The 25,920-nt window shown below is 47.3% G+C and overlaps 1 protein-coding gene across 7 annotated transcripts in view; it reads left to right on the top strand.

The window, feature by feature from the left end:
* The window catches only part of HECW2 (HECT, C2 and WW domain containing E3 ubiquitin protein ligase 2), a 257,430-nt gene that overhangs the window by 155,877 nt on the left and 75,633 nt on the right, over positions 1 to 25,920 (top strand). For all 7 annotated transcript variants that reach the window (XR_011472368.1, XR_011472369.1, XM_070421739.1 and 4 more), the window contains 5 exons: positions 227 to 377; positions 1,629 to 1,732; positions 2,251 to 2,375; positions 9,542 to 9,727; positions 24,768 to 24,902. Coding sequence is in view for 5 of the 7 variants with exons in the window: in XM_070421739.1 (XP_070277840.1) it covers positions 227 to 377; positions 1,629 to 1,732; positions 2,251 to 2,375; positions 9,542 to 9,727; positions 24,768 to 24,902 (701 nt within the window). In the remaining 2 variants the exon portion in view is untranslated. The remainder of the gene's footprint in view (positions 1 to 226; positions 378 to 1,628; positions 1,733 to 2,250; positions 2,376 to 9,541; positions 9,728 to 24,767; positions 24,903 to 25,920) is intronic.

Here is a 25,920-nt window from a genome sequence, read left to right as displayed (position 1 = left end):
ATTCAGAGAGTCTTTAAAGGGCTGGCATTGTGCACAGAGGATCTGGTCACTAACGGGGCACAGCAGACTCAGGTGCGGACGGAGGGGAGGTGGCGGATTATGTGGGGAGGGCTATGTCAGTAGCCCCAGATGATAGTGTGTCGGAGGGGAAGCTGGTGCTGAGTGAATGGGCCACTCGGGCGGCTCGGCTCCTCCTAACCCCTCTGGGTGCGTTGCTGCTGCCTAGACTGGGAGGCGCGCATCGACAGCCACGGCAGGATCTTCTACGTGGACCACGTGAACAGGACCACGACGTGGCAGCGGCCCACGGCGCCCCCCGCCCCGCAGGTGCTGCAGAGGTCCAACTCCATCCAGCAGATGGAGCAGCTGAACCGCAGGTGAGGGCAGCGCGCTGCCCCGGGTCTGCGCTGGGGCTGGGCTCATGGTTACCTGGTGCGAGGCAGGAAACATGGGCTTCTCGCTGTCATCTCCGCGTGTCCTGTCATTAAGGTGTAGGTGCTACGTCTTTTGATTCATAGGTTTCATTGAACGTCTCTTGGTTAAAAATAATAATAATACCCCCACACACACCACCACCACCTACACCACATGCGCACACACACACATGCATGCACACACACACGCACACACAAACACACGCATGCGCGCACACCGCTGGTTTGGAAACTGGAAAGGAAATGTATGATGCTGACCCTGTTCGTCAACCCAAGGCATTGCTTTTTAGTAAGCCAAATACATTTTTAAATATCTAGAACCCCCACTCATGCGTGATGCATCCTTATTATCAGTGGGAGCTTTTTAATCTGTCCCTTTTCAGGTACTGATTGCTACAGAGCAAAAAGTTATTTCTTCTTGAACAACAGAGGGATTTAGTTTTCTTTGGTTAAGGACCACAATTGTTTTTTCTCTTATAGGACACTTTACTGATGTCTTTTAAGTGATTTAACTACATATCAATAATTGAAATTAAGTATATACAGCATTTTATATTTGATGTACACACTTTTATACCATAACGTTACATACTGTAGAAAATTGCATAATGAGAGAGATAATTCCCATCGTAGATCAATTTCTGGGCTAAAAGTTCTTTGGATAAAATCCAGTAACCACTTATATCAGTGTGCACCTGTGTTCTTTATTAAAAACTGCTCTTATTGATTTTAGAGAGGGAGAGAGAGAGGGAAACATCACTGTTGAGAGAGAATCCTTCATCGGCTGCCTCCTGCACTCCCCACGCTGGGGATTGAGCCCACTACCCAGACATGTGCCCTGTCCTGAATCAAACCGTGACCTCCTGGTTCATAGGTCGCTGCTCACCTACCGAGCTACATCAGGGCTCACCTATGTTCTTTATTGAGGGACCCCAGAAGGAATTCGAAGTGGGAAGATGGCTGTGATGGCCACAATTTTTAAAAAATTTGTTAGGAAAATGTCCACAAGCAATGGACAGAAGACATCCAATGTGACATGATTTACTTAAGTGAGAGATGGCCTAGCCGGTCAGGGGATGGAGGTTTGGGAGGAAGTGGCCGAGGCAGGGGTGACAGCGGAAACTTGGGCCTCGGGGAAGGGGTTGAGGCCCAGATCTCAGGGCTGCTGGGATATGACGAAGCTCCTGCTTTTAGGTATCAGAGCATCCGCAGAACCATGACGAACGAGAGGCCCGAGGAAAACACCACCGCCATCGATGGGGCCGGGGAGGAGGCCGACTTCCACCAAGCCAGCGCAGGTATGAGCGGCGGGTGGGGTAGGGAGGTGCTGTCCTAGCACAGAAGCAGAACACAGATGAAGTAAGGATTGCCAAAAAGTGAGGCTTTTCTTGTAGAGAACTTTGGATCTTCAATACGATCTGGTAATCCAGCTCCAAAAGCAGAATTCGCCAGGGACCTCTTCCTCCTTAATCCTGGACTTTGTGTCAGTACTGAGAAAAGAATCACAAACCCACATAGAAAATAAATTAAACTCTGGATCTGTGGGCTGGTGGGCAAAGATCGAGTCTGGTCACGTAAAACACCATCGGATGCACTCAGATGTGAACTGATCAGAAATACCCTCAATTTCACTTTAGTCTAATGAAGAGCCATCAGGTTTTCTGTGTGAATGTACATCAGAGATGGAAGTGTTGGGGGATAAAGCCATAGAGCGAGTGATGTGAGTGATGAAGGTGTCCCCAGGTGGACGCGCATAGGTATGTTTCTGCCGCGTGGACCGCTCTCCCTGAACGCCCGTCTGGTCTGCCCCACACAGACTTCCGCCGGGAGAACGTCCTGCCGCACTCTACCTCCAGATCCAGGCTCACGTTGCTGTTACAGTCTCCCCCCGTGAAGTTCCTCATCAGCCCCGAGTTCTTCACCGTGCTACACTCGAACCCCGTGAGTATCGCATCGGGAAGGATGTGCTGGAAAACGCAGCGGGCCGTAGGACATCTTCCCCGTGTGTGCGTGTGTGTGTGTGTGTGTGTGTGTGTGTGTGTGGCAAAGTAGGAATGACGATAGCTGATGTTTACCGAGCACCAGGTGTGTTCCAAGCACCGTGCTAAGCACTCTATATGATTTGACCCATTCCTCCCAAGTTTTGAGTTAGATGAAAAGTCCTTGTTTCCAGATGAGGAAACCGAGGCACAGAGAGGCTAAATACTAGCCCCGAGGTCATACAGCTCAGTGGTATCGTGGAGGGTAACGTTTCAGAGATAGTGACTCCAGGGTTTATGCTGTTAAGGACCACCAGGCTGCAGTTTTTAAACTCAGTAGACTTTTATAAATACATGCATGTTCTTGGTCTCCAAACATTAGAGATTCTGGTTTAATAGGTGTAGTGTAAGTCCCAAGAGCCCCCCTTTTATTAAGACGCCTTAAGTCAGCAGTTCTCAACCTGTGGGTCGCGACCCCTTTGGGGGTCAAACGACCCTTTCACAGGGGTTGCCTAAGACCATCCTGCATATCAGATATTTACATGACAATTCATAACAGCAGCAACATTATAGTTATGAAGTAGCAATGAAAATAATTTTATAGTTGGGTTACAACATGAGGAACTGTATTTAAAGGGCCAGGAGGTTGAGAACCACTGCCTTAAGTGATGCTGATGTAAGTGGTCTCTGACCCATAATTTAGGATTTCCACGTATAAAGAGATGTTGCATTTAACGACGTCACTGCCCTCGGCACACCATAATTCACAGGACTGCTGACAACTAACTTACTTTAACGGGTGAGCAGTCCCAGCAGACTACAGGTTTCTTGTTTATTTGGTTTGCATGTTAGCTTTGGTTTTCCGTACTCTTTTTGTGGGCATGGTTTTAAAACATCTTTTGCCGGGAAGCCCATCTTGATTTTAAACAATTCTTCCTAAAGCATTTGAATTGTGTTTGCTTTTCCTGCCTGAACTGCATTCGTTCCTGGCTGCAAAATGATCGATGCTGTGCATCTCAGCACATCTGCAAGATTGAAACCCTGCTGGGTATTTCCTGGATTTATGCATCGTAGGAATTATAGTAGCTGGATGATTCTTGCTCATGGTCTCAAGATATGAATTTATGGGGATAAGTCAGCCAATTTTTGGTAAAAGGCATTACTTGCTGGCATTTCTTCTTTTTCTTAGGTTAATGGGAAATGGTACAAAACAAACTTTTATTTGATTTTCTTATTTTAAGATTTATTATCTAGCCTTTTTTTTTTGCCTGAGTTGTTTATGATCTACAACTGCTCCAATAAATTCCCTGTTTATATTATTGAAAATGTTCAGCATACTAAAGGAGTGGAGTGTATTAATTTAAAAGCTTTCCTAGTTCTCTTTTTTATGATTTGAAGTTATCAGTTTATGTGTTAAGGTAGTCATAAAAACATAGATTTCATATAGCAGTATTTTACTTCATCATCTTTATTGAGAAGAACATAATTAAGTAGATATATGGTTGTGATAACTCTAAAGAAAAACTGGAAAACAAAATATTGGTGTTTTTTTTTTTCTGTTTTGCATTATGGTTGCTTTAAGATATATTCTAGTGCCCTCTGTTGGTTGTGATCAGATTTCTTCCAAATTGTCCCAATAAACCATTTCTCCTGATAACTCAAGATTTAATTATTAGTGTCATGTCTTTTATAGATGGTATGCCTGTGTGTGTCTAATAATTCTCACACATACATATATCAATTATATGCAACTGAATAATGTTGCCAAATACATGCCAAATAATTATTACTCTGGCTTTTAATAAGCTCTAGAAATACATTAATTCCACCACATAAACTTTTTAGTGCTTAACCCCTAGAGCGTGATCGTGCTCCTCCTGTCTTTTGCCAAAAGTGCCGGGAGCACTATCAAAGCTTTGAAATGGCGTCCAATTCTAAGTCTGCTTTTGTTAGTGATGATGATATTGCTAAATATGTCAATGTAGTAAAGGTTTCCTTAAGTTTTTGGATATGCAACTTCATTTACTTGAGATTAATAATTTTTTCCCTAAACTGCTGTAAAATCGGCAAAAATGCCTTGGCGATTTTAGCGTCGTTCCTAGGATTTTGGTTGGCACTCAAAGAGTTAATGAAGAAAAACATTGTTCCAAAATATATAAACACATTTTTGCAAGTAGATGAAATAGATGAGTTGAGTTAAGTTAATACCTTTGGTCAAGAAGTTAAATTTTCCCTCCATTTTACTCCTTAGACAAAACGTGTAAGGTAAAAATAAAGACAGACTGTGTAAGGCAGCGCTGTTTCCATGTCCTAGCAATGTTACTTGGTTTTGTTTATAATGAACTTCTTTAAGGTGTACAGATGCTCACATCTGCTCCCACAGGTGAGAGATATTTGCTGTAGATGCAATGATGGTATTTTTCAAGTGTGAATGTGGAAAACCTATTCCCGATGAAGGACTTTTGAAATATGAAAGGTAGATTTTGTTTAGCAGTAACGTGCTTACCTGTGTTATTAAACAGAACAGACCAGGCTAGGTGATGCAGGGCATACAGTCACCATAAACAGCAACAACAAAACCTGCCATAAAAGGAATCGGTTTATTGACACAAACTGGATGTTTACATGTCCTTGTCTTATTCCCCTGCCCAATCACAGTGGAATTCCCCTCTGTTGCTCTTAATATTTTTCACTTCTAACACCTCAAACACTGAGGCAAACAACACACATTCTGCTCTAAGGAGTGTGACTCTAACACAATTGCACTGAAACATCCAGGTGACCACTGAGCTGACCAGTCACTCAGCCATCAGGCGTTCATTTCTTGCCGGGAAGACATCACCACGAGGGAGGCGGGGAAAAGGCGTTTTGGGACAGAGAAGGACTAACCAAAAAGTATGTTTTAAATCACATCAAAGGAAAACAAAACTTGTGCCATTTAGAGATTCAGAGGGGCTCTGTCTGCTGTTAACAACCAACTGCCGACTCGCCTTACACGCAGCAGCTTCCGGGGAGCTCAGCCTGTGCGTTCCCCCGAGACTGTGCTGTGAAGCAAGGCCCTTTGCGCTGCCCTAACCTCCTGCGTTTCAGGGGGGAAATCACATCCCTTCACAGTGAAGCACCTTTTTCTATGAGACCAGGACACAGCACAGCAGAGAACAACCCCCACACAGAGAGGGGTCCTCACCAGCGGGGACCACGAGACGAGAGAGAACAGAGGCCTCTTTTCCTTGTCGCTGTCCGCGCTTTCGCTCCGGTCCCACCTGCTCAGTGTTCCTGGCTCTCTGGACCCCTGTCCTTAGCTCTGCTCGTCCTGTCAGTGGGATTCAGTGCTTTCACCCCCCTGTGGCCTTTGCTTCCCAAGCTCTGCTTTCTGCCTCGGCGAGCCTCTTCCTCCCTCCTGCCCCGAGATTCTCCTTCTCCATCCTTTTGAGTCATCAGGCCGTGCTCATCTCTGTGTCCTCGAGGTCTTTAGGTCAGGGCTTAGCACACAATTCATGAAAAGGGATGAGACCCTTCTTCAGTTCATAGGAAGTGGGATTCTGGCTCAAGATTATCCAAGTTCTCAGAGTAGAAAGCAACTTCACTACTATCATTCATCTGTTATAGATATGGTAGGTATAATCCCATATATATTCATTTACTTACGTATGCTTTGTATTTTTAGAGTTATTTTTACCTCTTTATAGATCTTTTAGATCCTTGTCCCACTGGATTTGAATCCTACAGACTTATGAAGAGAGCAGGACAGTTATCATCTCATCCTATAGCTGGGCCAATTGAGGCAGAGGTTAAATGACTTCCTTTGTCTCTGTCATGAGTGACAGGACTATGACTAGAATCTTCACTACAGGACAATATTAACTGAGTGTATTAATATGTTTTTGATTCATATATATACATATGTACATAAATATATGAACATTTACACAAATAGTATATATATTGAATAACATGTAAAATATATTCAAAAATAGACTTATCCTATCTAATAAAAGAGTAATATGCAAATTAACTGTCACTCCAACATAAATATGGCAGTTCCCAGTCCGCTGGAGTCCTCCAGTCCTGGGGGGTGGTTGCAAAAGCAGGGCCTGCTTGGTCGTCGCTGCAGTGACCCGGGAGCAGCCAAGCGGGCCCCGCAGACAGCAGAGAACCATGGGGAGAGGGCCTAAGCTGTCAGTAGGACATCCCCTGAGGGCTCCCAGATTGGAGAGCGTGCCAGTCGGGCTGAGGGACCCCCTCCCTGCCTCACTGTGCATGAATTTTGTGCACTGGGCCTCTAGTATATGAATAAACCTATATGTAGTTTCTTCATTAAAATGTAGAGTTTGGAGGGGTATTTCTGTTTGGCCAAGTGTTCTGCATGGGCCCTAATAGTCACTGCATGTTGCACAGCCTGGGAAAACCACTGGTGCTCGAGGTTGCTTGCCAGTTCCTAAAGAGAGAAATCTTCCTTACACTTAATTTGCTTTGGTCGATGCTTTTTGCAAAGATCAGTTGAGCTTGGCACTCTATTACATGTCTCATTGAGTGGAGAGGAGGAAGATGAAAGGCCGCAATTAATTAGAAGAGCAGCCCGAGACTCAGGTGTGGAGAGCTGTCCAACCCCAGGGACTCGCTTCCAGCCGGAGGGAGGCTGGGGCGGGCTCCTCACCTCATTACGGCCACTGCTTGTCCTAATGAAGTTCTGCTTCTTCCCTGTAGCGAGTGAGGAGCAGTCCTGATGCTCCAGATAAAGGTCAGGATGTGGCCTATTGAGTTGCTTTAATGTGGAGAGAGAGAAATGAGGGGATCAAGAGATGTGCCGATTTACAACAATGGCTAATGTAATGATTTATTGGACGGAGTTATCCCACCATCATTTGTCCCCGAAGAGACGTACTGGGGACTGTGACCTGGGAGCTCATTGCCGTTGCCACCAGGCAGGTCGGTGTGGTCTCGGGCCTCTGAGCTTGCAGGGCCTTCTGTGGAAATAGATCGCCGTTCAGAGCCAAGTGCAGCAAACAGATGCCTTGCTGAGTGTTCGTTCAGCGCCAAGGCAGGGTCAGCCATGGGCTAAGCTATTAATTAGCTAACGTTCGCCTCTCACAGCCTTCGACTGCTTTTATTAGCCTCCGTCTCTGCTTTCATGCTATCGCCTTCTTTTCTCTCATGCCCTCTAATTGCCCACAGCCCTGTGCAGGCATGCCGGCTTGGCAGACTCTGTGCTGGGCACCTCGGTTTCTCACAGCCATCAGAGCCTGCCTTCGGTTAGGCAGGTTGAAATGTGACCTCCAAATACTGTATACTCAGGCGTATTAGGGAACTAGACTACGCTAGTATTTGAGAATGGTTCAATGTGTTCTTCCTTCCCTCTTTCCTTCCTTTTGTCTCAAAAGCGAGAAAATATTTTAATGCAAAATAAAAAGTATAAAATGAGTGAATCAATCAGAATAACTACATAATAGTTTTATACTAGAAGCCGGTGCAGGAAATCTGTGCATGGGTAGGGTCCTTAGGCCTGGCCGGCGATCAGGGCCGATCTGTGGAGTGACTGGCGGGGCAATCGGGGGGCCTCCACTGGCACCCACCTTGGCTGGCCTGGGGCCTGTGGGCTGGGGGCAGTTCCTGCATTGAGCGTCTACCCCCTGGTGGTCAGTGCACGTCATAGCAACCGGTCATTCTGCCATTTGGTTGATTTGCATATTAGGCTTTTATTATATAGGATAGTGTAGGTTACATGTCAGGGATGGCAAATAGCACATCTCATTGACAAACTAACAAAGCTGTGTTTCGCATTGCAAGTTGGATTGTCAGGGTTCTATGATCTCTGTAGCCACTCAGAGACCCCAGGGGCCCAGGCTGGGTCCCTTTCCAAACATTGCCAGTCTCTGTGCCAAAGGAAAGAAAGCTCAAGAGGGACTCACATTGGCAATGAATGCGTTGACCTGGACATGACACGTCTCGAGGGACCCTGGACACTTAGGAGCAATGTGGACGGTCCTCATACTCACTTATCTATTATCCTCAGTCACTACCACAGTACTGGGCATGGCAGAGGCAGAATGAAATGATGTCCAGGGATTCTGGTTTCTGTGGGGTTTGCCTTAGTCTGTCTTAGACGGAAATTAACACAACCCAGGAAGTAAAAACTGTAGGTCTCCAGATCCAGGGAAGAGGGATTGAAAGCCCTTTGAACCTACCTGAGAATAGAGTTTAATTCCAGGACAGAGCATTCCTGGCCAGGTCAGCTTCATAGTTATTCCTGTTCCCTCCTTGGCACATGGTATTGTGCCGTGAATGTTTGTTGGCCGACTTCTATGTGGACCACCCATGGCTTATGGTCCGTTTTCAGGATATTCCTTAGGTAGCATAGAGATGAAGACTGTGGCGTTTTTGACAAAACATTTTTTTGTGTGGTTGTGTAGTTGAATTTTATTACATGTGCATTTTCAATAATATAAATTGGGCCGTGTGTGTGTGTGTGTGTGTGTGTATACACATATACAGGAAAAATGGAAAGAATATATATATGTAAGAGGTATAAAGTCCAGATAGTGCTGTCTTCCATTCCATTCCCAGAGCCTATGCCTCACTCTCCTGTGGTCTCAGATGAACACAGCTCAACTGTGAGAGCAGCTCAGCCCCATTGCATGTGCTTCTCATATTCAAGCACATGGCCGAGCACTTTCCCCCACCTGACTTCTAAGTGTGTGCCAGCTGCTTCGTGGGCACTCACGCAAGTGATCTGTCCCGATGCTGGAGGGGAAGCTGGCTTCTTGGGGGCTCACTGGAAGGTGGTATATTTGTCTTCAGCCTGGTGTGATTTTGACTATGTATTTTTTTTTTTATGTCTAAAACTGACGTTAGGTGAAAACGTCGGACCTGACATTCCCTACAGAATGAGACTCTATGGCCTTCCTACTCACTAGATACCGAGACCTCATCGGGAAAGACGGCCTTGCTTTCTGTAGCCTTTCCATATGATTTTGATCAAAACATGTTGTTCTGTGTCTGCCCTTCCCGTGTGCGGGTCTAGAGCTACGGGGGAGGCTCTCTGCCCACCAGAGGAGCAGACACACCCATGTGTATATGTGGCTCCTGCCTGCCCCAGGGGTTAACCTTGGTTCTCCATCCTTTCTCCAGAGTGCCTACCGCATGTTTACAAACAACACGTGTTTGAAGCACATGATCACCAAAGTCCGGCGGGACACCCACCACTTTGAACGCTACCAGCACAACCGGGACCTTGTGGGATTTCTCAACATGTTTGCCAACAAACAGCTGGAGCTGCCCAGGGGCTGGGAAATGAAACACGACCATCAGGGCAAGGTAACATGCAAGCGGCCAGGGCACGTGGCTCTGCCCTTCGCAACGGGGGGAGGCCCTTTGTGAGGTGACACAGGCCATCTCCTGGGTTCGAGTGAAACCTGGACCAGCAGGCTGTCACTAAAACGGTCACCACACACCTCGGAAGCAGTGTGTGCAGAGGACGGTGTGGGGGCGTTTGCTCGTGAGACAGTCGTGTTTGCCTGGATACGTTTCCCCTGTAACCTCTCACCATCTTCTGCTGATCAGAGAAGAGGTGTCTTCGGTGATGGCACTTCCTTCTCCCAGCTAAACAGCTCGTGTGATGGAGAGTTGGATAACAGTTGTAGTGTTTGGAGACGGTGGCTAGGAGGTTGCTAAGCAACCACACAAGGTGTGCCTTTGTGACGCTGTCTGGGTTTGGGCCTCAGTCCTGTTGGTTTAGATCCCGGATTTTGTCAGCATGTCAAACAGGAACACAGGTGGATTCGTGTGTGATGAGCAACGCATAGCTGGTCACACAGGCGGGGGGAGCCACCTGTGTGGTTACTTCCTTTGTAGACAGTGAACCGGGAAGCCGGGTTATAACCAGGAGCTTGTCACATGAGCACGAAATCGGAATGAGGAACTTGGTCATTTTTGTAAGGGGTTCCTCAGCTGAGACGCTATTTATCTGATTCTTGTTTAGCACTGCTATGAGCCATGAACGTTCTAAGCTTTTTATACGTTTGAGCTTCTGTCAGCAACTCCATAGACCAGCTGTGGGCAAACTACGGCCCTCGGGCCGATCCGGCCCATTTGAAATGAATAAAACTAAAAAAAAAAAAGACCGTACCCTTTTATGGAATGATGTTTACTTTGAATTTATATTAGTTCACACAAACACTCCATCCATGCTTTTGTTCCGGCCCTCCGGTCCAGTTTAAGAACCCATTGTGGCCCTCGAGTTAAAAAGTTTGCCCACCCCTGCCATAGACAGTACTGCTATCATTACTGCCAGGTCCAGGTACGGAGCCTCAGCTATTGGTTGGTGACCTGCCCAGTGTCACAGGGATGGGCAGGGCTGAGCGCTGCCCTCGCCCAGGCGGCTGGTCGGAGGCACCGTGCTCTCCGTGCAGTAACCGCCTTCAGCATCCTTGTCTGTAGAAGGACTTTACCTCACTTGTGGGTGCGGAGGATTAAAGCGACCTGATATCTGAAGTAACTGTGCTTGGCTCATTCATTCAGTAAACATTTATCGAGCCCCTAAGCAAGGCAGACAAGCCAGCTGCTTCCTACAACTGCGTGCTCCTGGGAAGAGGCGGGAAATAAACAAATAATAAGTGCGTAGCATGCCAGGCGCCTAGTCATGCTATGATTTAAAACAGGGATGGGGACCGTCCATCCCATGGGCCACATAAGGCCCTCGAAATCATTTGTTCTGGCCCTGCCAAGGCATTAGGGGTGCGTTAATGAAACAGGCTAATTTTGAAGTTGATAATTTTGCCTGGCCCTTGAATGATGCTATAAGTAGCCAAATGCTCTCGGCAGAGAAAGGTTCCCCACCCCTGCCTAGCTGGTCCCGGTGAGGACTCGGAAAAGCACTGATGGTGTGTGCCTGGTGTACAAGAGCCCCGGCAACCAGCATTCATTTCTTGCCGGGAGCCGGTCCATCCTTGCTGCTTGACACAATCGCTGCAGGAAAGAAACATCTGCACAGCATATGTTTCAATGGACCTGGCATATATAGCATACTGTTCTTAATATGTTTGCTCCCTTTAGCGCCATGTGTTTTAACCAAGGTCACCTCTCCGAGAAAGGTTGTTTCCCCAGGTGGGGATCTTTCCCTGAGGTTAGGGAGGGGATACAACCCCTTAATTAAGTGCCAGGCGGGTAGTTAAGCTACATAATCTTTACTCCCTGGAATGGAGATAAGAAACGCCCTAACCTTTGTAATAGAAATTGACAGGATTAAAATCGGCTGGTATAAATACGGATGTAACTAGACAATAAACATCAGAACCTCATCAGTTCCTGACCAGAGCTCCGACCAGAACTTTGGCTGGAGATCCTGGCTAGAGGTCCTGACTAGGCTGCTGATCAACTGAAGGCTGTCTTCGTGTCATTCCTTCTTCGCCGACTCCGTCCACACCTTTGGGGACCCCTGGACCCGCTGGGATTGGACCCCAGCAATTTCTCTTCTCATCTCGGCCAGGACGTTTGTCTGGCGTCAGAGAGCCACTGGCCTGGGACCCCCCAGGGGCGATAATGCTGCCCACAGCCTGCTCTGTGTAGAGACTTAACTTGCTCAGTCAGTTGCATCCTCAATGAAGGGGCGCGGGAGCTTTGCACGTGGGGGAGGAGGGCCCTTCTGCCCGTCCTAGCCTGCCTGACACCCTCAGGGGACAGCGCCATAGTCACAGCCCCGGGACCTCGAGGACGGTTTCAGTTGCATTTAGGGTGCTGTTGCCGATGAATTACGCTTGAGGGTTAAGGACAAGTTCTGTCTCATAGCTTTTATAAAAGTTTCGATGATTAGACAGTAGTAAATGTGATCTCGGCATGTGAGAAACAACGATTCATCCTGTTCCCTGAGGGCTGTGGACTCGAGGTGGGAGGTGGGGGTTAGGGGGTGTGGAGGCAGTTTCAACCGAAAGTCGTAGGCCTTGCAATGAGCCCTGAATATGGGCTGGGGCTGGTAGACAGCTGACCGCACAGTCCACTGGTGGATTGGCCGTTGGCTGCCCTTTGGCATGGCAGACAGACCAGGACCCCTGCCCTGTGGACAAAACGGATTATCAGCCAGGCCTGAAAGCCTGTTACTCCAGCCTCATCTCTCCGCTTCCTGCGTTAGGACTGGAACAGGATTTTGCCTAAGCTGGACGCCTTGGCTAGAGCAGGTGTGCCTTCCTGTGACCCTCCCTCCCCCCTTCCTGTACAGGTGACTGGCTTCCAGTTAAAGGGACTTAAAGGGACCCTTGGGGGAGGCTCGTGCAATGTCAGTGGCCAGCTGTGCTGCCAATCACAGCTCCCACCCCCAGGCAGTGAGTGGGTTTGCTCCCAGCCCTGAAATGCTAGCCCCCCTTTTATTAAGGAATTGCTTTGCTTCCAGAACATTGAAAGGGAGTGAACTTCTTTCCATTTACTGTAACGTCAAAAGCTATCCAATTACAGTGATTTTCCTACCATGCTGAGTGGTTTCTAGACTTCGCATGGAATAGGGTGTCCACATCCTCAGCTACATGAAAGGATTCTTGAGAGGAATGCTCTCGCCCTCAGCTCATTGGGCCCATGAAATCTGGCTCCCTCTTCCCTTCCCAAGTGCAGCATTTTCCTTGCGCGTTTTCATTTAGTCGTTCTGAATGCCTACTGTGTGCCCGCCACTGTGATGTGCGTTCTGTGGGAGGCAGTGCTGACCCCGTGATGTCGTGAGCACCGAGATTCGATCCTTTCGTGCTCACAGCAGTCTTGTAGATCGCTGCTCTGTTTACTCACACTTTAAATGCTTGTTTTATTTTTTAAAATTAATTTTAGAGAGAGGAAGGGAGAGGGAGAGATAGAAACATGGATGAGAAACATCCTTCAGCTGCCTCCTGTACGCCCCCTACTGGGAATCAAACCCAGAATCTGGGCATGTGCCCTGACCAGGTAGCAAACCAGCAACCTTTTGGTGCATGGGACAGTGCTCAACCTACTGAGCCACCCTGGCCAAGCTCTATCCCCATGTCGTAGACGAGGAAACGTTACAGAGGAGGCGCAGCATGGTGGAAGGGATTGGCCCAGGCCCCACAAAGAGTACCAGGTGGGATGGAATCTAAATCCAGGCAGCCCATCTCCGGAGCCGGTGCTCGGACCCTGCCTCTCGCCAGTGAGTGGGGTCAGTTCCAGTGCAGGGAGGAAAAGGCACTGTGGGAGGTGGGCTCTCCGACACATGGCGGAAGGCACCCAGGGGTGAGCTGCTCTCCGCTCTCCAGGCGCCAGCGACCAGGCCTTTCCTGCATCCCCCATCATTTCACCTGCATTGTCTCATGGCGTCTGTCTCCATCACCTCATGGTATACTCGTTAGCGTGTTCTGTCTTCCCAAACGGATGTCCCCGTCCTAACACATTGCGGACCAGTTGTTTCATTGCTAGCTTTACCCAGTGGCCAGATACGTTTCTATAGAACGAGTACAAAAAGCGTTTTATGTAAATGGTAAAGGCACGCTTTAAAATTAAACACCCATTGCATTTCGAAGTTATTTATTACATGTTCTTACAAGCTAATATCTTTTTAAAGAATTCTCGTGATTGGCCACAAGCTTTAGAACAGAAAACATGAGAATTCTCGTGATCCGTCCGCAATATGTTAAGAATTCTGTTATTATTTTTATTTTTTGTTGTTGTTGGTTTTTTTTTTTTAATTACTCACTTTCCGACCCCAGGGTCTGTCACATGGAAGGTTCTCAAAACAAGTTTGATGAATGCATGAAAGTCAGGCATCTCTGCATAGGACGAACGCCAGGCTCCCTCCCTACTCACCAGCCCCGCCCCCCCCCCCCCCCCCCCCCCCGCCCTCCGCCCCTTGCACTCACCAGAAGTCCCTGACAGGGTCCCATTCCATCTCTCCATGACCTGCTGCTTGACCCCCATTTGACCTCTCTTAATGCATATGTTGTCCTGGATTTTTTGCATTACATGTTTGAACAAGGTAGTAATTATGCTTGTACTGCACTTTAGCTGTCTTCAATTTTGAAGAGACTCTTTTCTAATTACTTAAGGCCAAGGGTTTAAATTGGGTGAGATTCCACAGGATTTGGGTAGGCTCCTTGGAGGAGTTCTAGGGTGAAACATGTCCCCATTTTGAAACAAAACATAGAAGCAAAGAAAGTTGCCCAGTACAGAAAAATGTCTCTGCTTGCTTTCTATGGTCAGAGTTCTTAAGTTTTTGTACACCCTCAGGAGTGTGAAAATCAAGAGTAATTTGGGATCTGGACTACAGTTATATTTTTGCAAGAAAGATGTGACAGTGGCGTTAAAATGTGACTTGTTTCACATGTTCCTAGTCCTTGGCTGGGTTTGATCATTGGTAGGTAGGTGCTCATGGGGATAATAAGTATCCCTCGAAGACAAATGTGGGCTTTAATAAGGACAACCAAGTGTTATTTAACTTAGGAGTGTTCTTTCCTCCTTCCTTCCTTTTGTTGACTTGATGAAATTAAATTTGAGAAAATGATGCCACAGTGAGGTCAGGATTTCCAGCTCCATCGCTATCTCACCTGACCTCCCTGAACCCAGGTGTCTCTAAAGCAGCGGTTCTCAACCTGTGGGTCGTGACCCCTTTGGGGGTCAAACGACCCTTTCACAGGGGTTGCCTAAGACCATCGGAAAACACATGTATAATTACATATTGTTTTTGTGACTAATCACTATGCTTTTATTATGTTCAATTTGTAACAATGAAAATGCATCCTGCATATCAGACATTTACATTATGATTCATAACAGTAGCAAAATTACAGTTATGAAGTAGCAACGAAAATAATTTTATGGTTGGGGGTCAGCACAACATGAGGAACTGTATTAAAGGTCGAGGCATTAGGAAGGTTGAGAACCACTGCTCTAAAGGGAGGCTGAGTAGCCTTCTGTCCAGCCCTGGGGCTGTGGTGAGCATCAGCTCAGGTAATAGAGGGATTACAAATGGAAGAAAAAACAATGGTGATTATAGTGATCACAATGGGTTCAGCCATTTACATGATATTACTTGACAGTACGGTGCCAAAGATCAAAACTGTACAATCAAAACCTCTCCCCGTTTATGACTTAGTTTGGGGAAAGCAAGGATATAGAATATACAAACTACCTGCAAAGTAAAAGGGACTGTTGTATTTTATTATTGTATTTATTTGTAGCCAGGAGTGCTGCTAACCTGGTTACCCAGCTCCCCAAAATCTTGATTTGAATGGCTGGGTAGGAGAAAGGGATTTATAGAGAACGATAGCTGGAGACTTTCATCCGTTTAGAATTGTCTGAAATGATGAAGATTTGTTGTTAATGGCTGAACCCGCACTCTGATGGGAAGCGCGCCTGGCCTGACAGAGGCTGTGACTGACAGGGTCCCCTTCCGCCTCTCGATGACCTGCGGCCGCCCTGACCGCGGTGGTCCCACAGCACGGCTTTCTGCACCTGGGGCCCCTTTTGTCGCTCTTGGACTTTGTTGTCCATACTGTTCATGACCAGGACAGTCTGCCCTCGGATGCTGCTCCTCCTGGAGTGGCTCCTGCTTTTCTGCACGAGTGCTCTGTTCCTGTGCTCATTCCGTGGATTTGCTCTCCTCCCCTCTGCTCTGGTGGTTGCCGTCTCCATCAGCCACGGTCATGAAAGTGGGATTTAAAATTATATATATGTATATTTTTATTGATTTCAGAGAGGAAGGGAGAGAGAGATAGAAACTAATGAGAGAGAGTCATTGATCGGCTGCTTCCTGCATACCCTGCCCTGGGGATGGAACCCACAACCCGGGCATGTGCCCTTGACTGGAATGGAACCGGGGACCCTTCAGTCCACAGGCCGATGCTCTACCCACTGAGCAAAATTGGCTGGGGCAAAAAGTAGGTTTTTTTTTAAAAAACATCCTTAGCAAGATAAGTAGCTTTCTCCTGGGAACTGGATCTGACATCAAATGCGCACATTTGCACAGAATCGTGCACTTCCTGTAGAAAGCCACTACGCACCCCTCCCCAGACTGTTCCCCCCTGAGTGCCCCTCACCCGGACTGTGGACAGTGTGCTCCAGGCACTGGCCCAGGGCCTGCAGGGTCCGGGGCCCACTGGCTAGGTTCTGGCATGGGCTGCCTGGCGAGCTGTCATAGCAAAGGTAGGATTCGAACTGCACTTTGAATGATGAGTGGGATGTTGAGAACAAGAGAGTATGGAAGAACACCCAGAGTCAAGGTGTAGAGGCAGGAACACATCAGGTGGGTATGTTTGGTTCCTCTGAAGAAGTATGGGCACATTTCAAGGGACTCTGTATCAGCTACACACACACACACACACACATACTGTATCAGCTACACACACACGTGCACATGCACACGCACACACATGTGCACACACACACACGGCAGCTGATGATATGTTTCCATCCCAGGCACCAGGCCCAAGGAGAGGCGATGTTAGGTAAGCAAACACCAGTGTCCCAATTCCAATATCTGGGCGGGAGGGTTCCCTCTTCTCAGCCTTTCTGTTTTATCCAGGTCTTCAGTTGAGTGATGAGGCCACCCACGTTCGTGAGGGCAGTCTGCTGAACCAGCCTCCTGATTCAGATGTCAATCTCACCCACACATGGCAGGCACACCCAGAATAATGTTTGGCCAAGTGTCTAGGCACCCCGTGGCCCAGTAACCTGGACACATAAAGTGAACCGTCACCGACCCCCAGCAATGAAATGAACGCAGGGGCAGCTCCATGGCAGAGAGCTAAGGGTGACGGAGAGAGCGAGGCACAAAGGCACGGATCACTAGAAAGCGCTCTGACGTTTGTTCCTTATGTTCACAGGATGGGTTTATCACTTGGTTTAATTTTTTAGAGAAAGTGTTATATTGGATTTCCCTGTCAGGTGTTAAATACGGAGTCCCCATTTCTCTCCTTGCCTCTTTGTTTTGTACTCTCAAACAGTATTAACGGAGGGTTTTTCCCCCCAAATCATTCTACTTGTGCCTAAATTGAAATACCAAGAAACAGTGAGGTTTAAAAAAAACATATCATACTTCCATGTTTTCTTTTTTAAATAAAAATGTAAGACGGCAACCATTTTATTTTAAAATGAAATATCCTTTCCAATCGTTTGTTTTTTTTTCCTACAAAACAAAACAAACAAAAACACGTACTATAATATCTTCCAGCTACATTGACATCTATTTCTATATCCAAGCTTTGTAACTCTAGGGGTTTGTGAGTTTGGATGTCAGATTGGTGTTTTGAGTATCAGGATGGTCCAAATACCCAACTTCGATAAACATGACACACGGCAGTTATGGTTATGAGGGTAGATGTTTTTGGAAGAGAACAAATATTTGAACAGTGAGAAGGACCACAGTCTGAGCCTACGTGAGGGTTCTCATTTCCCCCGACCCTAGCGGCCTGTGTGCTTGCGGAAGTGGCCCCCGTGGTGACACAGACTCCGGTTCCCATCCCCCTTGAAGCGAATGGCCACAATTTATTGGGTCAGGTTCAGCTCAGTGAATAAAATGCAACTTAATATTGTGAAGTCTCCAGTGAATACCAGAGCCTCTTAGCAGGGTAAGTTCTGTACCTTGAAAAATAGGTTTTGGGGGGATTTTTTGGTCAACTCCACCACTACCTTTGTTATTATTATTATTTTTTAAATCCTCACCTGAGGATATCTTCCCACTGATTTTTAGAGAGAGTGGAAGAGAGAGGGGAAGACAGATATGAGAGAGCACATTGATTGGTTGCCTCCTGCTCGCCCCCCGAGGAGGAGCCTACAACCAAGGTACGTGCCCTTGACTGGAATCGAACTCGGGACCCTTTGGACCGAAGGCCGACACTCTATCCACTGAGCCAAACCGGCTAGGGCTGCATTTGTTAGCTTTCTGGCACATTCTTCAAATGCTTTGAAACCACTAATATCTCTCTGTGGTGGTTACCTGGCTCAGTCACAAGTTACACAGTAATCACATGGAGATGGAATTAAACTCTAAATGTCTATAAAACACATGGTTTTTAGACAATCTCTTGCTCATTTTAAAGAGGTAAAAAGATGTTAGGTCAAAAATAAAAAAAATAACCCAAATAAATACACGTAGGGAGCGACGGTAAAGAATCTTCCTGGGGGAGTGTGCCTTTCGAATGAGAGAAGAGAGCAGAGATTGAGTTTGTGAATTTACTTCTGAGTAAAATGCTAGACTCATGGAATCTTGAAGGAATTGCCCAAATATGGAGATGGCCTTTGCCTTTTATTTTTAAACAGTTATCTTCATGACCTGCAGTGGATCTTTTTCTTTTTTGAAAAAAAAAGTAATTTGCTATTTTAAAATTTCATGGCAATGACCTTCTTCTGCGCTACCCCAAATGGGCGGATTTGGAGGACTCCATTCTCAGCTTCCATAGGAATGTGCTGGTAGCTAACAGCCAGCTCTCCCGGGTGGGTGGAGGAGGGCTGGAGTGTGGCACTTGCCCTTGCCCCTGGTGTAAATTCTCCTGTCACAGCCAGTTTCATGCTGCCAGCAGCGTTGTCAGCCAGCCCACAGGATACCTTACAACTTCTCGTTAGCTCTTATGAGCCAGGCAAGCCCTCCCCAGAATATTCTAGCTCTCCTATACTATTTCCAACACCTAAACACCTCCCCCTCCCAGCATACACCAGTAAACTCTCTCTCCTTTAGCTAACATTTCACATCTAAAATGTTGGGGGACAGTGAACGTACCCACACCTACTAACCAACCAGCTGTTTCTGGAACTTAAGCACCATGATTTCTGTTTTCCCTCTTAGCAACTTTATTTATTTACTTTTAAAATATTTATGTTGATTTGTAGAGAGAGAGGAAGAGAGAAGGAGAGAAAGAGAGAAACATTGATAGGAGAGTGAAACATCAATTGGCTGCCTCCTGCATGCCCGCCCCCCCCCCCCCCCCCGCCACCCCACTGGGGATCAAGCCCAAAACCCAGGCATGTGCCCCGATTGGGAATCAGACCAGCAGCCTTCGGTGCATGGGGCAGTGCCTAGCCAACTGAGCCACACCAGCCGTCTCCTAGAAACTTTAGATCTCTGATCACAGCAGTTCAACCTTCTTCTTTAACTTTTTTTGTGACTGATACACGTATCAGGAAATATTTGGGACCACTCCCTCCTTCAAGTGAACCAAGTGGTTGAAAACGTTAGCATGACTATTTTTTACTTATAGTCAACTGTATCTTTAAGCCTTTTTCATCTCTACTGTGGGTAATGGGATATAATACGGAGAAAAGAATCACATAATTCCTTATACTTAGGGAGATACTAGGGAACCCAGGAGCTGAGAAGAAATTTATATTTTGGAAGGGAGGAGAGGATGTGTGCATAAATATGATCTTTATAAAAATTAAAGTTGATTTTTTTTAACATTTCTAAGACTTTATAGAGTTGAGAAGCCAGAAGTTAGGACAGACTCATTTCGCAGGACTTCTGGCTTGTAAGTTGTTGTTCTCTCATTGTTTCCATGGCTCCTGTGAGAAAGGGGGATAGAAGGTTTCTGCCCTTTCTGTAGCGTAGTTACAAGTGCTTTGGGGTGTTTTTTTGTTTTGTTTGTTTTTCTTTTCTGTTTGTTGACACAGTCCTTTAATATGGATTTCTGGTTTGGCAGAATGTTTGTTAACTGGAAACCATTTCAAACTTCTGTCAGTAAGATTTGTTGTGCTTGAGGTCGGTATTTCTTCACAAATACGGATGGCCTTTTCTTTTCTTAAAATAATAGAAGCTTAAAAAAAAGAATTGTGTAAAGAGAGAAGCATATTTTGTTTGGCTTCACCAAAGTGCCCCTTGGCTCCGGGCAGCCCAGAGCTCCTGACTGAGACCAGGCTGGGAGCAGGGAGTGGGGAGACGGTTGCAAAGTGAGATTTCAGTTGAGGTCCGTGCATTCCTTTCCTTGTGTCCGTGTTGTGGGTCGTAGTTGGCCCAGCACCGGGCGGCTTGAGGGAATTTCCTTAATGAAACTCAGCAGTAGGAGGTCTATGTCCTTCAAATTTGCTTTGCTCGTGGCTAATCTGAAAAAGATGCATTTTTTTGAGACCGTTGCTTTTTTTCCTGGAGTCTGCATTCTCAACATGCTGCTTACCAAGACAGAACTTGTCAATACATGTTAGATACTTTCATAAACACAGGCTACTCCAGAATGGTGTCATCAAATGTCACCCCAATTTTATTTTAAAAAAGGACGAGGTCAGTGTCATTACTGGCTTGAACCAGTTCGGGTATTCAGTGGGGAAGGGACCCACTTTCCTGGCATAATTGAGTTGTGTGTCAGAAATAGAAATGGCAAGCCTGCACGTGGCACAGTGATTTCTCTATGCTTTCCTCTCGCGTGTGAAGTGGAATGCGTGTCCTACAGCTCCCCGGTGACCTGCGTGGTCCCCTTATGTGGATAAAGCAGAGACCACGGACACCTGTCGAAGGGCGCACTGTGGGCAGAGCACAGCTGGAATGCTTGCCCAGGAATTGCTTCTTTTCTAAAAAAAATATTTTTTAATTGTTTTCAGAGGGAGGGAGGAAGAGAGAGAGAGAGATAGAAACATCAATGATGAGAGAGAATCACGGATCAGCTGCCTCCTGCACGCCCCCCACTGGAGATCGAGCCCGCAACCTGGGCATGTGATGGAACCGTGACCTCCTGGTTCACAGGTTGACATTCAGCCACGGAGCCACGCCGGCCGGGCTGTGCTTCTAGTTTTAGGTAGACCACGTGTCCTCCGCAACGCCGAGACCTCCGTGGACAGAGAGGATTTGGTTTGTAGCCGAGACCCATACAAGGTTTAATGCACAAGATTTCATTCTCTCACATAAAGAAGATCAGAGAGAGGAAACCGAGGGCTTTCAAGGTGGTTCCTTGAGTTGGGAGAGCCATTCTTCATCTTCATGGCTCCACACGGCTGCTGGGGCTCTGGCAATGGCGTCCTTGTTTCGGGGAGCAGATGGATGAAGGGCAGAACCAGGGCCTGACCTTGTAAAATCGCCTTGAATAAGGGGCGGGGTCCCCAGAATAACCATGTGATGCTCTCTTTGTGTCTCATCGTCCAACCTTAGTGTGGGCCACGCCTGCCTACAGGGATCCCAGGACGGGGAGCTTCACGGCTTCTCCATCCTTTTGAGCCTTGTCTGTGGACGATAGGCAGACACGCTGCCATCCTCGGAAAGATGTCTCAGAAGTGAAAACTGTTACTGTTAGTCATGGTAACAGTAACTCATATGTAAGGGATCACAGGCGCTGTCTTCCGCAATTTATATGAACCCTCTTACTTCACCTTCCTTAGATGTGGGTGTTATTATCCCCATTTCACAGAAAAGAAACTGTGGTTTAAAAAAAGTTACGTTTTGCCCAAGGTTATGTCTCTGGTAAGGAGTGAGCCGGGGCTCAGAGCCAGACTTGTCTTTTTCCAGATCCCAGGCATCGAATCACTGCGCTGCCTTCTGCCTCTCAAGTGTTAGCTTGGTCATTCATTCATGTCGGCCCTGGGATACCTGCTATCCTGTTTGTGGTTTTATAGTCTTTAGCTCTTTACCCTTTCCCCCCAACACACACACACACACACACACACACACTTATTTTTCCAAATCCTTAAGTATGTCTATGCTTATGTAAGAGAACGTGACTTTCTATACTTGATTAGTTCATTGTAAGTTGTCTTTCTGTATTTGGGTCATGAGCCTGCATGTTAGCGTTTTGGGCAGTTTAGAGGAACCCTCAGAGCTAGTGGTGATCACAGAGTGAGTAAGGAAGAGCCCTCCCCCCCCGGCATTGACAGTGTGATTCTGTAGAGGATGGGTTTTAGACGAGCCTCGGAACATCCAATTATACTGTGACTCGGCATGTGAATCAGAGCTGCCCTAGGTGTGCACACCCAGGTGTCCTGGTAATTACAGGTGTATCGTGGTTACCTCCAAACGGCCACCCACCCCTTCAAAACATTCCCAAGAAATTAGGTAGAGTAAACAGGCAATTCTATTTTAGTACTCCTTATAGTTTCCCCTTAAGCAACACTACTTATATAATGATTTTGGTAATAGAAGCTGAATCTTAATTTACATAAAGTAGATATGGGGTTAATTATAATACCTACTAGAGGCCCGATGCATGAAATTTGTGCAAGAGTAGGCCTTCCTTCCCCTGGCTGCCGGCACCGGCTTCCCTCTGGCACCTGGGACCCGGGCTTCCCTCGCAGCCCTGGCTTCGTCCAGATGGTTGTCCGGAAGGACGTCCGGTCTAATTAGCATATTATGCTTTTATTATTATAGATTATTTTGAATGTCCACTTGTAAAAACAATTCAGTTCCTATCTTATGAAATTTTGAATAGTGGCAGAAATAATAGAGTATTGTATTAGAAATCCGAGTCAGATGGGGCCGGTGGTGACTTTTGACCGAGCCTGCCGATACAAGCCTGTTTAAGGGTTTCCCTCGGTGTGTGTTTTCCACAAGGACCAGGGAAGAAAGACGTTCCCCTGACAGGTGAGGAGGAAGAGAGCCTTGCCCAGGACTGCGAGGCTGGCGACACCGTCTCCTATAAGACTTCCGTTGCTTTATTCCAGTCTTTGCCACCTGGACATCGGCTATCGAGCGGAGGGACGGGCAAGGATTCTCATCTTGTCCATTTCTCAGCTTTGTTCTCTAGTGCGTCTATTCCTTGAAGTTATTTCTTTACAAAGAAGTCCTTTTTTCCTATCTGGGAGCTCCCTGCCCGTGTTTGCCCCCCGTTCCTGGTCACGTGTGTACAGAAGCACATGTGTGTACAGAAGCACTGTGCTCCATTGTGGGAAGGGCTTTTTCTGGAAAGGAATAAACGCAGTCGGCACCAGGGTCTGCCTGGGCGTTTTCACTCTGAGTGTGGAAGCTGCTTCGGTAACTGAGCCCCCTCGTCCGTTTTCTGCTGAAGCTGTTGGCCTGTCTCAGGTGCCCTGACCCTCGTTTAACGAGTAAAGAGTCTCAGGGCTCTCCTCACAGTCCCTTTCATCTTGGATGACCTGATTAGCTTTATCTGATCGTGGGAAACTTATGTTTCCTAATTGTCCTTGAGATCATGGGCTTCGTTATTACCTGGAGTGAATTTCACTTGGAAAACTTCTACCACTTGGCTCCTAAAGACAATGATAAGTAGCACTTGGTGTTGATCTTTAGAATTAAACAAACAAACAAAAAGGTTAAAAAGAAGGCTTCCCTACACTGTATGCAGCCCTTACCTCATCACTGAGGGAAGTGGCTTATGCTCATTCATGACGTCATGTCACCAGGGATTCTGCCGTGAACACAGTAGGCATGGTTTCCTCCCACTTATTATGGGGGAGAAATGTTTATTATGAATAAGGGGACGTGTTTATATGAAGAATCTACAGAGAGAACTTCAGCGGCTGGCCCAGAGTCACTGTATCTGATAACATTCGTATGAATGCAGGATTTATGGCAAAACCAGAAGACGAGGAGGAAGATTTTTTAAAAATATATTTTATTGAATTTTTACAGAGAGGAAGGGAGAGGGATAGAGAGTTAGAAACATCGATGAGAGAGAAACATCGACCAGCTGCCTCTTGCGCACTCCCTACTGGGGATGTGCCTACAACCAAGGTACATGCCCTTGACCGGAATCAAACCTGGGCCCTTCAGTCCACAGGCCAATGCTCTATCCACTGAGCCAAACCGGTTAGGGCCAGGAGGAAGATTTTAAAGTCTTGGAAACCCGGTCAGAGGGTAGGATGTTTCTCTATAGGTAATGGGTAGCCAGCGGGGCTCAGGATTGGAGCGGGGATATAATCTAGACACTCAGAAAGCATAGTTCTGATCCTGAGGTGCCGTCCCATGAGGAAGGGCAGCGATGGGGGTCCCCTGAGGAGCTGGCGATGCTTGCATGCCTAAGAGAAAGCCCTGAAGTGACGGTATGTGGCCAGGCTGGGCCGGGACAGAGAGGAGACACTGCCGTGGGAAATGGGGGGCTGGCAGCTGACTGCATAGGAGGGGCAGCGGATGGCGTTAGGAGTTTCAGGCGAGCAGACTTTGGGAGTAATTCTGGATGCAGTAAGCGCTTAAAGAGCATCAGTTAAGAGAAGCCCGAATGTGCTCTCATGTGACTTCTTTCTAAGATCCTATCTTTGATGACTATCGCCTGGAGTATTTCCTAAAACCAGGAATAAAGTGCCTTCCTGCTCTCCTCATTCCAGATCCAATGGAAACATGTCTTTCTCTGTTTTGGTCTTTTCAGGGGCTCGGGGGGTGGGGGGTTAAGGAGAAATCCTCCCCAAATTAGGAGAAAATGGAGCTAAGACCATTACTCACAAGTGAGAAGTGGCAGCTCAGCTGAGAAGTGTGTGGCGTGCACTGACCACTGCGTGGCTTGTCTCCTAGGCGTTCTTTGTCGACCACAACTCCCGGACCACCACGTTCATCGACCCCCGGCTCCCCCTGCAGAGCAGCCGGCCCACGAGCGCGCTGGTGCACCGGCAGCACCTGACCCGGCAGCGCAGCCACAGCGCGGGCGAGGTGAGTCACGCCCGGGGACCCCCCGACCAAACGGGACTGCTGACCCCGGGACCCCCGACAGGGCTGCTGACCCTGGGACCACTGACCAGGCTGCTGACTCCGGGACCCCCAACCAGGATTGCTGACCCTGGGACCCCCCAACCAGGATTGCTGACCCTGGGACCCCTGACTGGGGCTGCTGGGTGCTCCAGGGGGGTGATGTGTGGCTCCCCCTCCCTGTCTCGCTTTCCTGGTTTGACTTAGAGATGCTCATGTGTAGGCTGGGGAGTGCTGGGATGTTGACAGGGCTTCTTTGGAGACGCATGGAGCCCACGTGCCCAATATAAGAAGCAGCCTATAGGAGGGGAGAGGAAAGAAACGAGAGGTTTTCTTACATTCAGAGGATGGTGAGAGAGAGAATTCATAATGTGATAAAATACGTAAGAGGGGATGATGAGCCTGACTGGTGTGGCTCAGTGGTTGAACATTGACCTGTGAATCAGGAGGTCACGGTTTGATTCCTAGGCAGGGCACATGCCCTGGTTGCAGGCTCAGTCTCCAATGTTGGGTGTGTAGGAGGCAGCCAATCCATGATTCTCTCTCATCATGGATATTTCCATCTCCCTCTCCCTTCCTCTCTGAAATCAATAAAATATATATTTATTAAAAAGTGGGGATGATGAGCCCTTTTGCCCACCTAAGGGCAGCTTCACAGGAAGGAAGGAATGTGACTTTTAGTGGGCTAAATTTGGGTAAAATGTAAGGGGGTTTCTTAAGTGAGGCTTGGTGGATTCCGTGGAGATCTCTGGCCAAGACGGTGGGGTTGTGGCATTCTCACTCACTAATATTCTTTAAGATTGAGTGTATCCGAGAGTTGATTTATGAACTGTAAGTGCCCAGAGAAAATGGGTGGAATAAGAATTCCTGAAATTTCTATTGGGCTCTGCTTGGCTAGTTTGCAGGGACCGTTGGCAACCACACGAGGGCTCTCTAATAGCCTAACAGAACCAGAAGTCACCCCTTCCTGCTTCTCCTTTTC

Source organism: Myotis yumanensis, unplaced genomic scaffold, assembly GCF_028538775.1.
Source record: "Myotis yumanensis isolate MYYU_CA2020_CCGP unplaced genomic scaffold, mMyoYum1.0.hap1 SCAF_8, whole genome shotgun sequence".
In the NCBI taxonomy this organism is placed as follows: Eukaryota; Metazoa; Chordata; class Mammalia; order Chiroptera; family Vespertilionidae; genus Myotis; species Myotis yumanensis.
The sequence above is the reverse complement of the archived record's forward strand: the minus strand, read 5'-3'. Positions and strand labels throughout refer to the sequence as shown.